We start from the raw sequence: 14,699 nt of genomic DNA, 5'->3' as shown, positions 1-14,699 counted from the left end.
GAACTCACAGCTGCAGCCAGAGTTAAAGCTGTCCACAGGCTGGGCCGCTGGACTCCGGGGATCCCTGGAATTGAGATTTTGCACTCTGGGAGTTCAAAGAACCTGGGGGAGATGAGAAGTCCAGGCTGGGCTCTTATCAAGGCAAGAGGGGTGTTCCTGGGACCCATGTTGGCCACAGTCCCGTCCAAAGCTATGACTGTCCTCAGAGTATCCGTCGGTGGCCTGAGGGTCAGAGCACTGACCCCTTCTGGTCCTCCCCTCGGCTGCTCACTCTCAGCCAGCCCACACATCCCTCCTCTCTGGGCAGAGGCCTGTCCCTGGCTGCTTGTTTTTCACTTCTCCGTGTACCTTAATTAGGAGTTTCCAAGCAAGGAGGGCCTCCAGGGGAGCCCCAGGCCGCAGAGCTACCTTAAAGGGCCAGCCGTGCTCACAGCACCCCCTCAGAGAGAGCAAGATGGCGCCAGAGGGCTGAATGGGCAAACAGCCCTGGGGACTATTGCTGTATGGGGCAGACAGTGCGAAGGGCCAGTCCGGCAGGTTCCCTGCTCTTCCAAAGGTCAAGGCCGGCTCCCTGGCTGCTATATGCCTTCTCTTTGGGATCCCAGGAGCCCAGGCCTGATCAAGAGAAAGGCTATCTAGGCCTGAGGGGCAGCTGAGGCAGGGAAAACGGTTGGATTGGTTTAGGCGATTGGATTCCTTGGACTTGCCCCCTGCCTCCCGCCCCCACGCCGTGCCCCGGGAAAGCACCCTCAGGCTTGGGGCCTTCCCCTGGTGGCAGTTTTTAACACGGGAGCCTTCCGCATCCGCACTGTTGGTTCTAAAGGTAAGGGCACTCTGGCGCTCCAGAAATCAACCCCGGGACTCAGCTTGGAGCTGGGCTGATGGGAGCTGAGTTCTGTCTTGTTTGGGCAGTGCGGTCCTCTGAGGTACGGATTGTGGCCCTACCTACACGGCCTCCACTGCTTACCAGGAGATGAGACTGGGAGAGGAGCAAAAGGGATACCGGGGCGTGTCCCATTCACAAGACCTGGCCCACAGAATTCAGGCAAGGAGTCGGCAAATAGGGGAGCACTGGTCCGGGAGCGCCAGGTCTGGCAAACCGGGAGCGGAGGAGAAGACTGGGGGGTCGGGGGAGCGCAGTACTGGACTGCTAGGGGCGGGGGAGAGCCCAGCCCTTCCGGGCTGAAGGGGGGGAGGGGTCCCGCGGTAGCCCCGCCCCGATCGTCTCCTTCCTGGTCCCCGCCCAGCAAATCCCCGCCCCTCGCTAGCGACCGGCGGTTGATCGCAATTGCTTGAGCTCTCCGCGTTCTTCTAGCGCTGCCTTTTTGGTCTCCACGTGGACAGGCCAGTGATGGCGGCGCTGGCGGAGTGCGTGGCGGCGGAGCCGGGCAGCCGAAACGGCACTGGTAGAGGTGGGTGCTACTACGCTGCGGCCTCCGGACCTCGCATCGCGAGTTAGGGCCCCCAAGTCAGGAACAGAACCATCTCCCGCTAATGGCGGCGGCCTTTCTCCGCCAGACCCGGAAGGCCCCGCTGTCGCTTGCCCCGGCGGCTTTCGCTGGAGCACAGAGGGACCGGTCTTCCTTTTGCAGCCTTAGGGCGCGATCGGGAGCAGCGCTTCGTAGGAACTTGTAATCCTCAAACCGGAAACGCTGCCCGCTCTGCCTTGGCTGGCACAGGGGGACTCACGGATAAGGCGGACCCGATGGGGAAGGAAAGAGCCGGGCGCGTTGCAGCGGTCATCCCACAAGTGGGCCCACAGGGAATGCCTTCAGGAAAGAGGCACATGGCTTCATTCACCAGGCACTTACTGAGCGCTCACTAACTGCCAGGCCCTTGCTGGATGCAGGGGACAACACGACAGCCTTGCCCTCACGGGTCTCCGTCTACCGGAGACTACTGATGTAAACAGAAGGTCACAGACACGTGATAAAGGAGGAGGCGCCTGACTAGTCCTGGGGACAAACTGAGCTAAGACCAGCAGCTCCCACACCCCAACGACCACAAGGGACTTGCCTTGTCAGAGGAGCTTCTGTGAGGGGCCCAGGGTTCTGGACTGGTTGTTCCAAGGCCTTTGAAACAACTGAACAAAAACGATGGTAGTGGTAACGTTCAAATATGGTCTCAGGATCCCAGCCTGCCAATGCTAATTCTCCACTGCACCATCATCACTACCATCATCCACCCACAGGCAGAGGGTGAAGGGTCAAATCTGAGAGGATCCCTCCCATAGTAGTTAAGGGCCCTAGCAGAAGTTCTGGCACAAAGTACAGGTTCAATAAATATTTGTTCAATAAATTAATTTATTTACTTATCGCATTCCCAAACTATCTTGTTCCTAAAAAGATAATAGGGGTTGAGCTAAACTGAATTGTGGGGAATAGGGTGCAAATTAAGGGCTGCAGTTTTGCTAATGGGCTACAGTGTTTTCTCCTTTAATCAGGCTGTAATTTGTATACATGCATTTGCCACCGCCAGACTACTAGCCACTAAAGGGCGAGGTCACTTCTCTTTCCTAACCTGTTTGCCCACAGTTCTAACTTGAGTGTGTTCTTTCATTTTTCCCGGGGTGGAACAATGGGACTAAGGAACCTGTTAAATCAGTTAAATGTTTGGTGTTTATTTCCCTTTTAAAAATGAGGAGAGGGAAGAGTGTAGGGATTCATCAGTGTAGACAGAGTTAGTGGGACTTGAGTAAAGAGGGTAAAAGTCTTTAGTACTTATAACAGTTTGCTTATAGATCTCATATCTAGGACCTCAGAACTTCAAAGTGTTCTCAGGGACGGGGGAACATTTTCCTAGACCGCTAGGCTTTTGGGTTTTCCTCAGAGTTGTTCTTTATCAAGGAGCAGTTGTTTGGACTTTTTCCTGTTTGCCCCTCAGTTCAGTCTCCTGGTATCACCTCCGTTCTTCCAAAGGTAAGGGGTGAACTGTACCCAACTCATGGACTCAAGTCTTTGATTCCCAGTAATCTCACAACATGGAACCTAATTATGCAGATCTCTTCCTGGCTTAATGGGTTGTCTTTCCAGCTTCAGAATGAACTCAGTGAGGAAGAAGGCTGGGCCAACCCCCTTGGCATCTGGGATCTGGGCCTGAAACTTGGGTGGTGTTAACAGCTTAACTGGGTCTGGTTCTGTTTTAGGCCAGGTGCCAACTCAGGCCTTGCATTGTCCTAGGTCGAGCCCCTAGGGGCCGCCTGGCCAATCAGCTCCCCCCTGAGATCCTGAACAACCCCCAGCTGCAGGCAGCCATTCAAGTCCTGCCTTCCAACTATAACTTTGAAATTCCCAAGACCATCTGGAGGATTCAGCAGGCCCGGGCCAAGAAGGGTGAGCCCCCAAGCTTTGAGATGGGGTAGGGATGGAGAGGTTGCCTGGGTCAGTCACGGGCAGTATCCCCATTCCAGCATTTTCCCAGCCTCTGCTCTCATGTCTCTGCTCTTTCAGTGGCCTTGCAAATGCCTGAGGGCCTTCTCCTCTTCGCCTGCACCATTGTGGATATCCTGGAAAGGTGAGGCTTGGGGCTCTGGAGAAGAAGCTAAGCCAGGACCTTCCCCATGGCCCTTGTAGCTCTGCCTTTTGACATTTTTTCCTTCTGGACCTTGGCCGTACCCTGTCCCTTCACACAACCATACACGCACAAAGGGAAAAGCCAAAACTAAACTCCCAGCCTGCTGAGATCCCAGCCTGTCTGGCTTGGCTTGTCCATATAAATCTCTCTTTCCCTAAAATATTAAGGTGGGGGGTCGGGGGTGGTAGGGAATGAGTTGGTTACAGTATCTTCAAAGCTGGGCCTAGAGCAGGTGCAGGTGGTGGGGCCTGAGGAGGAACTTAAGAATCCTCAGAGCTGACCTGGAATGAGCTGAGTTGTCAGCATCAGGTCTAGCCAAGGGGAACCTTTTTCTCTGGCACATTTGAGGGAGTAGGGCAAAGAGGGGCTTGGTGGGGGAGAAGTGTCTAGGAGATGGTATTCAGTTCCTCTCCCCTCTCTCAAGTTTCTTCATTACAGTGAGCCATCCTGGGGGGTGGGGGTGGGGAGTACTCAGCCATCTGGAACCAGCACAGGAACAGGGAGGGGGAATGGGGGGAAAGGGGAGGTCATCTCGTGATGGGAACCTCCCACTTCCCTGCTGCTGCCCTCCCCCACTCTGCTTCTCATCCATTGCCACAGACTCACTTCCCAGCTCCCACCCTCTTGCCCCTTGGGGATGCTCTCTGGGGCTCAGGCCAATTTGCATACATTTTAATCTATAAAAAATTAAGTGCTCTGGCTGACTCAGATGCCTGGGCTGCATTTTAAGGAGTTGAATAATCTGCTTCTGTGCACAGACTGATTTGGGGAAGGGGAGGAGGGGGGTTGCTGACTGACAGCAACTCAGCTTTCCCCACCACGCCCCCAGGAGAGAAATGGGGAGACCCCAGTCACCAAGCCAGGCCCCCTGCCCCAGGGGCAGGTCTCTCAAGGAAGACCTGGTCCTCCAGCTCCATTCCCGTGGTGAATTTGGGGAGTGCGGGGTCTTCCCCACCCACCCCTGTCCCCCAGTGATTCAAGCCTGGCAGCAGATCCTATGGCAATGTGTTGGCCAGAGCCCACTCTTTCTGACGCACGAGGTATGTGGGTGGTGCCATGTGCTGTGGGGGAGCTGTTCATGGGTCCCCCCATCCTGGGCACAGAGGGCCCTAACTAAGGGTGGGGAGGTAGCAGGGGGTCTGGGTGACAGGGAGGCTGTGTGTATCCACCCATGCATACCCACGCACACCGCAGTGTCAAGGCATGGGAGTGGGTGCCTCCGCGTGTGTGTACATGCTCATTGCTCTGGGTGGGCTGAGTCAGGGCGTCAGAGGTCTGTATTTGACCCTGTGTATGCCAGGCTGAGGGGTGGGGGCCCTCCTTGCAGTCTGAGCTTGGACAGAGGAACCGGGGCGCTACAGAGACCGTCATCATACAGCGACGGTCCCAGGAGCTGCTGCCAGGACCGGGGGATGTGGCAGCTGGGTCCTGAGATACCCCCACGGGGGTAGGTCTCTCTCCCACCTCACCCTTGTGTCACCGTCTCATTGTTCCCCCTGCTCCCCCGCCCCCACAGGTTCACGGAGGCTGAAGTGATGGTGATGGGCGATGTGACGTATGGGGCTTGCTGTGTGGATGACTTTACTGCAAGGGCCCTGGGAGCTGACTTCCTGGTGCACTATGGCCACAGCTGCCTGGGTATGGTGAGCCGGGACCCCGGCGGGGAGGCAGAGGGGCAGGACTGCATGCTAATCCCCCATCACAGTGCCTTGTCCTGCTTGCAGGCAGCAGGTCCCTCCCAGTGTCTGGGATGGCCTTGGCCTTCCTGCTCTGCAGGTAGATCTTTCTTTTGGATTTGGTTGCCTTGGAAACAGTGTTGCTGTCCCAGATGTGGGTGTTTGAAAGACTGTTGGTGGTAGAGCAGCCTGGGCCCCCCGGCCGAGTGACCGAAAAGGAGCTTCTGAGGGACCTGTGACTGCCCCGCCCCCCTGCCCGCTGCCTACCCACTCCTTGTATCCCTAGGCTGAAGCCACTGGTCCTGGCTGCTCCAGAGACCTTAGCCCAGGTAGGCCCCCTGCCCCTCTCGCCTTCCAGAACAGTCTCCTGACTTCTTGCCTCCTCCCAGTTCCCATGGACACCTCAGCCCAAGACTTCCGGGTACTGTACGTCTTTGTGGACATCCGAATAGATACTACCCACCTCCTGGATTCTATCCGCCTCACCTTTCCCCCTGCCACTTCCCTTGCCCTGGTCAGCACCATTCAGTTTGTGTCAACCTTGCAGGTAAGTGGACAGATAGCAGCCAGCCTCCAGGCTCTTCCTGGGGCCCACGTTAGGTGCCACAGGCTGGTCCTCTGGCCCTGGCTCGCCCTCCTCACCCATTTGCTTCCCTTCCCTCATCATCCCTACAGGCAGCTGCGAAGGAGCTGAAAGCTGAGTACCGTGTGAGTGTCCCACAGTGCAAGCCCCTGTCCCCTGGGGAGATTCTGGGCTGCACAGCTCCCCATCTGCCCAAAGAGGTGGAGGCTGTTGTGTAAGTGAAAAATGGGGGGCCAGTTGTAGAGACATAAGAAATGTACCCTAGAAGGGAGCTAGAGGTTCGTTGTATAGGAAAAGAAGCTGAGTCTCAAGCTCTTTAACTGTTTGCTCAAGGTCACCCTGCAAAATGGGGACCAAATAGGGTTTCAGGTTTCCTGTCTCCCTCTCAGGTGCTCTGTCCACCACATAGGAGGCTATGGCCAGGGTGGGGCAGAAATCAGAGGGCTTCATGGGGGGGGTGGGGGGGTGGGGGATGAGGGTGGGCTAGAAATGATGGGAATATAATTGGAGAAGATGGCTGGGCACGCCCAGGCTGCAGCCCCATTAATTTAGCATCCGGACAGCTAACAAGCAGGAGCAGTGTGTCTCCTGCCGCCTAATTATTTTCAGTAATGGAAATGCTTAATGTTGTGTGAATGCAGCCAGCCTCAGAGCCAGCAGCTCCCCTGGCGGGGACTGGGGAGGGGAGCCCCATTCCTAGCTGATGGCAGGGAAAGAGGGAGGGGCACTCCCCTGACTCAGCCCTGCCCCTAGACAGGCCCACATCAGGGCCTTCCCCAGCCCAGACCTGGCAGCCCTGTTCCCCAAAGGGCCTTCCCCCTGTTCCTGTGCCCGCATAATTCTGAACCCATAGGTGCCCACCCTTGGGGGCTTCAAGGTGTGTGCTGGAGGGAGAGACACCCTGAGTGTTGGCCGTTTATCACAAAAATCAGTGTGGTCTCCAAGAAAGTAGGAGCTGCCATGGCAGATTGTTCTCTGTGCTCTGCCTTCTCCATGGCTTGGGAAGCTACTTTTAGGGACAGGCTTGATAGAGCCTGGTGGTTAAGCCTAGAGTCAAGTCCCATATTTACTGCTTAATAGCTGTGTGACTTTGGGCAAGTTTCTTAACATCCCTGAGCGGCAGTTGTAGCTATTGTATAATGGGGATACTATAGGTAGCTTGGAGGACTGTTTGATAGGACTGAGTGAAGTCCTACATGGCAAGTGCTTAGTCCAGGCCTGGTGCACAGAAGACACAAACCCAGTAAACAGTAGTTGTTACAACTCAATAGCAGGACCTGAGAACCAGTTTGGGCACAGAGAGCCAGTGTATACCCCGAAACTTCATTTACAACATTGATGACACCTTGAACCGTACTTGCCATGTCTGTGTTGAGCTAAGCAAAGGAGAACCTGTCCCACCACCTCCGAGTTAGGATCTCTAGAGCCCTGTGTGGCCTTCCCATGGCCTTGGCTGCCGTTCTACCTGTCCCCCAGAAGGCTGGGGGACGGAACAGTTCTTAGATCTGCATTACATAACTAGAAGGGCCTTATGCTCATCCAGTTCAAACTCCTTGTTTTGCATGTGAGAAAACCAAGGCTTCGGGAGGCCGAGTGATGACTTAGGCCAGTTCGCACACACACACACAGCAGCACATTCATCCAGAAACTGGGCCTCCAGGCCAGTGCCTGCCTTTTCTGCTGCCTCGCCCCACCCCATACTTATCATCCCCTTTCCCTGCCGCAGATATCTCGGAGATGGCCGTTTCCATCTGGAGTCTGTCATGATTGCCAACCCTAGTGTTCCCGCTTACCGGTACGGGCTGAGCTGGGCTGACCAGCTATGGAGGGGGTGGGATTTCCCTGCCACTGAAGCCCTCAATTGGCTGAAATTTCCTCATTCCCTGGCCTCTTGACAGCCAACAGTTCTAAGGCTCTGAGGTAACTGGGTCCTGAATCCAGGTGTCAGACCCAGGGCTGGTGCTGCACAGTACCCACCCATCCCCTGGGAGTCACACTGAGATCCTAACCCCCCCCTTCCTACTTTCCCCTGCTCCAGCTGTGGGACTGAGCTTTCCAGCGACGATCTCTGTTCTCGCCTCTATTCCTAATCACCTGCATGGAACCTAAAGATTTAGGAGACCAAGGCTGGGTCAGGGAGCTGTGTATACAACAGGTGCTGTGGATGGCTGTCGCCATAACCCTGATAGCTTCTTTTCCAGATATGACCCATACAGCAAAGTCCTATCCAGAGAGCACTATGACCATCAGCGCATGCAGACCAACCGCCAAGAAGCCATAGCTACAGCCCGCTCAGCTAAATCCTGGGGCCTTATTCTGGGCACTTTGGGCCGCCAGGGCAGCCCCAAAATTCTGGAGGTCAGAGGGCTTGGGATGGCCTCTGGAGGAGGGAACTGACTAGAAACCCAGCTGGGAAAATCAGTAGACTAAGGGATTTGGACTTGGCTGCTCGATCATGGTGACCTGAGCTTGGCCTCCCTCTTCCAACAGCACCTGGAATCTCGACTCCAAGCCTTGGGACTTCCCTTCATGAGGCTGCTGCTTTCTGAGATCTTCCCCAGCAAGCTTAGCCTACTTCCTGAAGTGGATGTGTAAGTTTTCTCACCTTACCTCTCTAGCTATGACTCTGGCTAAGGAAGCTTAGATCTGAGTCCTGCCCTGCACATATAGAAGGCTGGAGTCAGTGGGAATTGCTTCCATGAAATTTTAATGTTTACAGAGCACTCAATTCAGCAGGGGCTACCCTTGGCTATGGGTCACACCCATTTCGGTTTGGGGGCTCACAGGTAACTGCAACATCACAGTCATTCGGTGTGAGATGAGTTTGTGGGGTGGTTAGCACCTGCAGTGTACCAGAACTAAACTGAACTTGATTCTGAGGATACGATCACCGATGAGCTGCCCAGGCCCTGCCCTCAGCTTACAGAGAGCTCTCCTGGAGAAAACAAACAGCACTATAGTGTTACTCTGAGCAGTAGTAGGTGACTGTCTTTTCATTGGGTGTGTTGGGGACACAGTCATGTTTTTCAGCATGCTGCCCAGAAGGAGAGGATCCCCCCACCCTTGGGTCTGACCTAACTTCCCTTCCCAGGTGGGTGCAGGTAGCATGTCCACGCCTTTCCATTGACTGGGGCACAGCCTTCCCCAAGCCACTGCTGACACCCTATGAGGTAACACTAAGTTTTGAAATACTTGAGAGTGGGCTTTGCACCTGGTTCTGTCAAGGGAGGGATCTGCAGTGGGGTGAGCAGCAACTTAGTTACAGCTGACTCATTTCCTAGCTGTGTGGCCTTGGGCAAGTCCCTTGACCTGTGTGAGCCTTGAATTTCCTTTCTGTGGTATGGGGATAATAGGACCTCCATAGGCCATCGTGAAGATTGAATTAATTAATTCTGCGCAGAAAGAGTTGGCAAAGGGGCGCCCGGGTGGCTCAGTCGGTTAAGCTTCTGCCTTTGGCTCAACTCATGATCTCAGGATCCTGGGATTGAGTCCTGCATGGGGCTTTCTGCTCTGCGGAGAGCCTGTTTCTCCCTCTCCCCCTGCTCTTCTCTCTCTCTCTCTCAAATAAATAAATAAAATCTTAAAAAAAAAAAAAGTTGGCAAATGTCCGGTTGTCCTCCCCTAGGCAGTGGTGGCCCTGAGGGACATATCCTGGCAGCAGCCCTACCCTATGGACTTCTACGCCGGCAGCTCCTTGGGGCCGTGGACAGCGAACCACGGACGGAACCGGCCCCCCCAGGCCCTGAGCCCGCCAGCGCTGGAGAAGGTAGGGAGGACAGAGACCAAAGGCGGGGCCTGGCCCTGGCCGCCTCCCTAGCGACGCGAGCCGAGGCCGCCGCCGTGCGGCCGCTACGGGAAATGTAGGGGAGCAGGGTGGAGGACGTCGCAGGATGGAGACCCTGAGCAAAGTCCGCGACCTCCGATGCAGGAGGAGGCCACGCACCTCTCTCCAGCCGGGGCTTGCGACGGTTGCAGCTGCAGAGACGACAAGGGAGCACCGCCCGCTCGGTGAGACGCTCCTCGGTCTCAGGTATCCGCCCCTGCTCCGGCCGCGCCTGACCCCTCCCCGTTGTTATGGAAACACCCGCTCGCTCTGAGGCCCGCCTTCGGGGTGGTGCCGGCATTTGGTTCCGCCCCGCGTATATTCGATTTCCGCTCGGGGAAAGGCTGCTTCCGGTCCCTGGCGCGTTGCCCGGCAAGATGGCGGCGCAGCAACCCCTGCGGGTGTTAGCCCTGGCCGGCTTCCGGCAGAGCGAGCGGGGCTTCCGCGAGAAGACGGGAGCGCTGAGGAAGGCGCTGCGGGGCCGCGCCGAGCTCGTGTGCCTCAGCGGCCCGCACCTGGTCACGGATGCCGCAGGCCCCGAGGGTGCCGGGCCGGACTCCGGTGAGACGGGCCGTGCCCGGGAAATGCCCTCTGAGTCTTTGATCCGGCCTCGTTTTCGGCATACCCCCACGCTGTATCCTCACCTCGTTCCTTCCCGCTGCCCATACTTTTCATTTCTTCCATCCCGGCGTCCCAGGCTTCCACCTTGATCAGTCTTCCCCGTCTTGCCATGCTACTCTGATCTCCACTCATTTCCCCCAGATTTTCTCTTCTTCGACCGCCTCTTTGTTTGCTCGTTGTCATTCCCAAACCCTTCGTCCCCTCCCTTTTTCATTTCTCATCCCCTAGATACCCGCTTGCCCTAACCCCATCCTTTCCCCCATATCGCTGTAGAGCCCTGCCTTCCGGAGGAGCAGCCCCGAGGCTGGTGGTTTTCAGAACAGGAGGCAGACGTTTTCAACGCCCTGAGCCAGCCCACAGTGTGCAGAGGTCTGGAGGAAGCCTTGGGAACCGTGGCACAGGCACTGAAGAAACTGGGGCCTTTTGATGGGCTCCTTGGTTTCAGCCAGGGGGCCGCGCTAGCAGCCCTTGTGTGTGCCCTTGGCCAAGCTGGCGATACCCGCTTCCCCTTGCCAAGGTTTATCATCCTGGTATCTGGTTTCTGCCCCCGAGGCCTTGGACTCAAGGAACCCATCCTTCAGGGCCCCTTGTTACTGCCTTCACTCCATGTTTTCGGGGACACTGACTGCGTCATCCCCTCTCAGGAAAGTATGCAACTGGCTAGCCGATTCACTGGGGCCATCACCCTCACGCACTCTGGTGGCCACTTCATTCCAGCAGCTGCGGCCCAGCGCCAGGCCTACCTCAAGTTCTTGGACCAGTTTGCAGAGTGAAAGATCCAACAAATGGCTCTGCCCCTACATCCCCCACCTCCACATGACTTCGGGACAGCCTCTGTAACCAGTCATCCCCCTTACCCCACCTCCCCTGGGAGCTCAACTGCTGTTAGTGTTCCTCACCATCACCAATTAAGAGACAAGTATCAGTTCTAAGACTCAAATTATTGTAAGCCTAGCTCTACACTCAAGAAAAAAGGGATCAGGAGGCCTTAGTGGACCTTGACATCTGATAGTCCAGCATGAAAAAGGCCGGTGGACCCCTGGATAGTGGAGGGTGACATGGGGGCTGGTGCTGCTGTGACTGCCACATAATAAAGTGGTGATGGCGATTTTGAGCATCTTTTTTCTCATACACACAGAAAAACCCATTTTGTAACAGAAGTCTGGATTCCTGGCCACCCACCCAGCCTCTAGCACTGCTCCAAAGAGGGACGTGTTTCCAGTTATGAGCCCCCAGGATAAAAGCTCATGTGTGCACACATTTGGTAGAAGTGTCTCAAGTCCCAAGCTGAAGGAAAGGCGGCCTTGGTGGCGGAGTTGGAAGAATTTACATCTGAGTTTTGGGAAGAGATCACCTGGCAAGGTGCTGCCTGGGCTCCACGGAGTTAGGCTTCCTCCATCTTGATCCCTGAGGGTTGTGTGCTGGCCTTCTGTCGAACTCTGGCTTCTAGGGTTCTCTGCTTTCTCCTCCAGAACTGCTTTAGCTCTGAACTATGAGCTTGCAGGGTGGGATGGTAGTAGACCTTGGGTAGAGGCCCAAGACCACACGGAAGAAACCCTTTTACAAACCTGCCCTCACCTACAGAGTTTCTGGGGTTGATCTGCTACTCTGTAGTGATCCAGCCAAGGCTTGAGTAGCCCCTCCAGTTTTATAGTACATTTGTTCCTAGGCACTCTATATAGACTGTCCACTTTAGCTATTTGCCCTACTTCCAGTTCCCCCACCTGTGGCCCACCCTGCTCTCTGATTTCAGCCCTGCCTCTGCAGGGTCACCACTTGTTCCTTTTCTGGAAGATCACAGGAGGCCCTGATCTAGCCCTCAAGCATGGTTGCCCCCAAGGAGTTTAGGAATTGAGTAGGAATTGGGTTAGGGGATGTAGCACAAATACTCCAGCCCATCCTGAGACAGACTGATATCCCTTAAATTACCCCAAATCCTGAATTCTTCACTGCAGATAGTAAATAAGAAAAAAAAAAGTTGGAGTTACACCCCCACCCCCAACAGACCCAGTTTGCTGGATTTAGGACCTTTACAGCAGAAAGTGGGGATGGGAGGATAGTTCCCCCTTCCTACGGTATGCCTCTGCTTGCACTTGGTGTTTTATTTTTTTAAAGATTTTATTTATTCATGAGAGAGAGAGAAGCAGAGGGAGAAGCAGGCTCCCAAGGAGCAGGGAGCCCGATGCGGGACTCGATCCCAGGACCCTGGGATCATGACCTGAGCCGAAGGCAGACGCCCAACCATCGAGCCACCCAGGCGCCCTGCACTTGGTGTTTTAAAGGGATCCTTTCTTTGGCAAAAGGAGGGGACTCAGAAATGGGCTGAATTACTCCAACAGACATGTTGAATTTGGCCCATAGAATTTTAGAAAATTTGGACTTACAGTATTTAAAATCTTAGGAATTTCACACACAGAAAGTCAGATTCCTGGCTTCTCTGGAAATGAGCAGTTCAGAATGGAATGCAGTGGATCTGCAGTTGGGAGCTCACGCACCCCCATGGCCATCCTAGGCTGCCCCCTTTAGCAAGGTCCCAAGAGGTGAAAATGACAGTTGCTACCACAGCCCTTGCTACTTGGAATTACTGTGAGGATTAAAAGAGAGAGAACAAGGTATGATGGGGAATGGATTTTAAGCCAGGCCTTAAAGTTAGAAGGATAAGGATAGAGCGGAACAGTATTAGGTGGAGCAGAAGTGCTCAGTGCTCAGGGTGAGAATTCTCCCTCCTCCACCTCCTGCTTCAAGAATCAGAAAATGTCCAAGCTAGAAGGAAAGAGATCATGTGGTCCACTGGTTCCCAACGAGTGAGATGTCCTCTCCCGTCACATCCTCCAGGAACAACAGAGAATCTTAAGGGTCATTGCCCCCCACCCCGCACACACATTCTGTGGACCACTTGCGTCAGAATTGTGTTAAAACTTAGATTCCTGGGGCCAACTCCTGACCTACCAAGCCAATTACTGGACCCAGGAATCTGCATTTTGGCAAACTCCCTGGACATTCCCATGCAACATGATATTTGAAAAACATTGCCTTAGAGGGTAGAATACAAGTCTCTGGTAAATATGTGCTATTTGAAAAAAACGAACATGGGATTCTCATGCACTCCACTAGGGAGGGGGAGAAAGCTCTCCAATTAAGAACCATTCATCTAATGTTTTCAATTTATATCTAAGGGAAATGAGGTCCAGAGGATAGAAAGAGGAATACCATTTACGGTGTGCTAACCACACCAGATACTGTGATAAGCAGAATCCTTAGAGTTGCCCAATTTAATCTCACAATTTCCTGAGGTAGATACTATTAACTTAATATTACAACTGAGGAAACAGGCACAGAGAAGTTAAGTAACTTATCCAAAGCTGGATTCCGATCCACAGCTCACATTCCTAACCTTTACTAGTCATGGTTTTCTCTCCTGCACCTCAGAGGTGAGCAGAGGCCACCCACACCCGCTACTGTTGGGCTCTATGTCCTGTCTGGGTCTCACCTTCCTAATCCATAAAATAGGATGGGGTGCACTTAATGAGTTATAAGATACTAAAAAATTCTCTACAGCCAGTTTTCTGTTCCCCCCGCCCCCGACCATCTTCTCCAGATGGGTTCAAACTGCAAACAACTTGGTCCCTTCAGAATATCCCTCCCGTTTCCCTTTTCTACCTCTCACTCCACCTTAGATACCTAAAGCTCTTGAGAGAGAGTCCCTGAGCAAAGAAGCCCCTCAACAGGCCCCGCTCAGAAAGATGTGCCCCCTTCCCCTGTTCATTCTGCCTAAGTGCCCAGAGCTGGGGTCTCCCCATCAACACCAGTCTCTCACAAAGACATAACAGCTTAGTAGAATACTTAAGATTGAAATAGGCTTCTGCAGTTTTCAAAGGTTTTTACTCATGTGATCCTATTTGATCCTTACAACAAATCTGCCAAAGAGGAATGATTATTATCCCATGTTACTCAAGACTCAGAAACCCAGCCCCTTAAATAATAACCAGTTGGTGATGAGGCCAGGTTGGACCTCCTGCTTCCCAGTGCACTAGTCTCATCTGCACATACTACAATCTGCCCACCGATGTCTACTGGATTCCAGAATCAAGTACATTTAATCTAAGACCTCGGAGTCCTTGAGTGGGAGGAAGGAAGCATGTGGGAATTGATTAGCTGTAAAACCAGCACCAATTGCCTTAAAACTAGTTTAGCGAAGGAGGGGTTATGGAGAGGTAACAAAAAATTGGATTAATGAGTGGCAGGACTGGGTTGCATTAACCATTCCCAGCACTGTCCCTAGGGAAGTCCTGCACCCAATATGCATCAGTCAGCCCCTGCAGTGGGTGATGTTGGCGGTGGCAGGTGACATAAGCGTGTTTTTGAAGAGTTTGTGGCTCCCGCTTCACTGGACAAATAGGACTTCAACCCCTCTGATATTCAC

The 14,699-nt window shown here is 54.1% G+C and overlaps 2 protein-coding genes across 6 annotated transcripts; both read left to right on the top strand.

Annotated features, from left to right (window-relative positions):
• The first annotated feature begins 637 nt into the window (after window positions 1-637).
• Window positions 638-10,686, top strand: DPH1 (diphthamide biosynthesis 1). Of its 5 annotated transcripts, none has more exons than XM_027625674.2 (13): window positions 638-1,412; window positions 3,180-3,332; window positions 3,450-3,513; window positions 5,090-5,211; window positions 5,639-5,796; window positions 5,925-6,046; window positions 7,559-7,627; window positions 8,034-8,190; window positions 8,323-8,423; window positions 8,924-9,002; window positions 9,458-9,598; window positions 9,761-9,862; window positions 10,550-10,686. In XM_027625674.2, the coding sequence occupies exons 1-12, from the start codon at window positions 1,352-1,354 to the stop codon at window positions 9,842-9,844; spliced, it is 1,311 nt and encodes a 436-aa protein (XP_027481475.1). In that variant the 5' UTR covers window positions 638-1,351; the 3' UTR covers window positions 9,845-9,862; window positions 10,550-10,686. The 5 variants fall into 5 exon arrangements, with proteins under 5 accessions (XP_027481475.1, XP_027481476.1, XP_027481478.1 ...); XM_027625675.2 differs by having other exon boundaries at window positions 640-2,273; XM_027625677.1 differs by having other exon boundaries at window positions 1,361-1,412; window positions 3,146-3,332.
• Window positions 9,887-11,384, top strand: OVCA2 (OVCA2 serine hydrolase domain containing). Its single transcript, XM_027625679.2, has 2 exons — window positions 9,887-10,216; window positions 10,550-11,384. Exons 1-2 carry the CDS (start codon window positions 9,907-9,909, stop codon window positions 11,047-11,049), a joined length of 810 nt encoding a protein of 269 aa, XP_027481480.1. The 5' UTR covers window positions 9,887-9,906; the 3' UTR covers window positions 11,050-11,384.
• The last annotated feature ends 3,315 nt before the right edge of the window (window positions 11,385-14,699 follow it).

Source organism: Zalophus californianus, chromosome 16 (assembly GCF_009762305.2).
Source record: "Zalophus californianus isolate mZalCal1 chromosome 16, mZalCal1.pri.v2, whole genome shotgun sequence".
Taxonomy (NCBI): Eukaryota; Metazoa; Chordata; class Mammalia; order Carnivora; family Otariidae; genus Zalophus; species Zalophus californianus.
The sequence above is the reverse complement of the archived record's forward strand: the minus strand, read 5'-3'. Positions and strand labels throughout refer to the sequence as shown.

Coding starts and splice junctions, on each gene's coding strand:
- DPH1 (XM_027625674.2), top strand. CDS start 1,352: ATGGCGGCGCTGGCGGAGTGCGTGGCGGCGGAGCCGGGCAGCCGAAAC. Junction 6,047..7,558: donor AAAGAGGTGGAGGCTGTTGT/GTAAGTGAAAAA, acceptor TCCCTGCCGCAG/ATATCTCGGAGATGGCCGTT. Junction 8,191..8,322: donor GCAGCCCCAAAATTCTGGAG/GTCAGAGGGCTT, acceptor CTCTTCCAACAG/CACCTGGAATCTCGACTCCA.
- OVCA2 (XM_027625679.2), top strand. CDS start 9,907: ATGGAAACACCCGCTCGCTCTGAGGCCCGCCTTCGGGGTGGTGCCGGC. Junction 10,217..10,549: donor GGGTGCCGGGCCGGACTCCG/GTGAGACGGGCC, acceptor ATATCGCTGTAG/AGCCCTGCCTTCCGGAGGAG.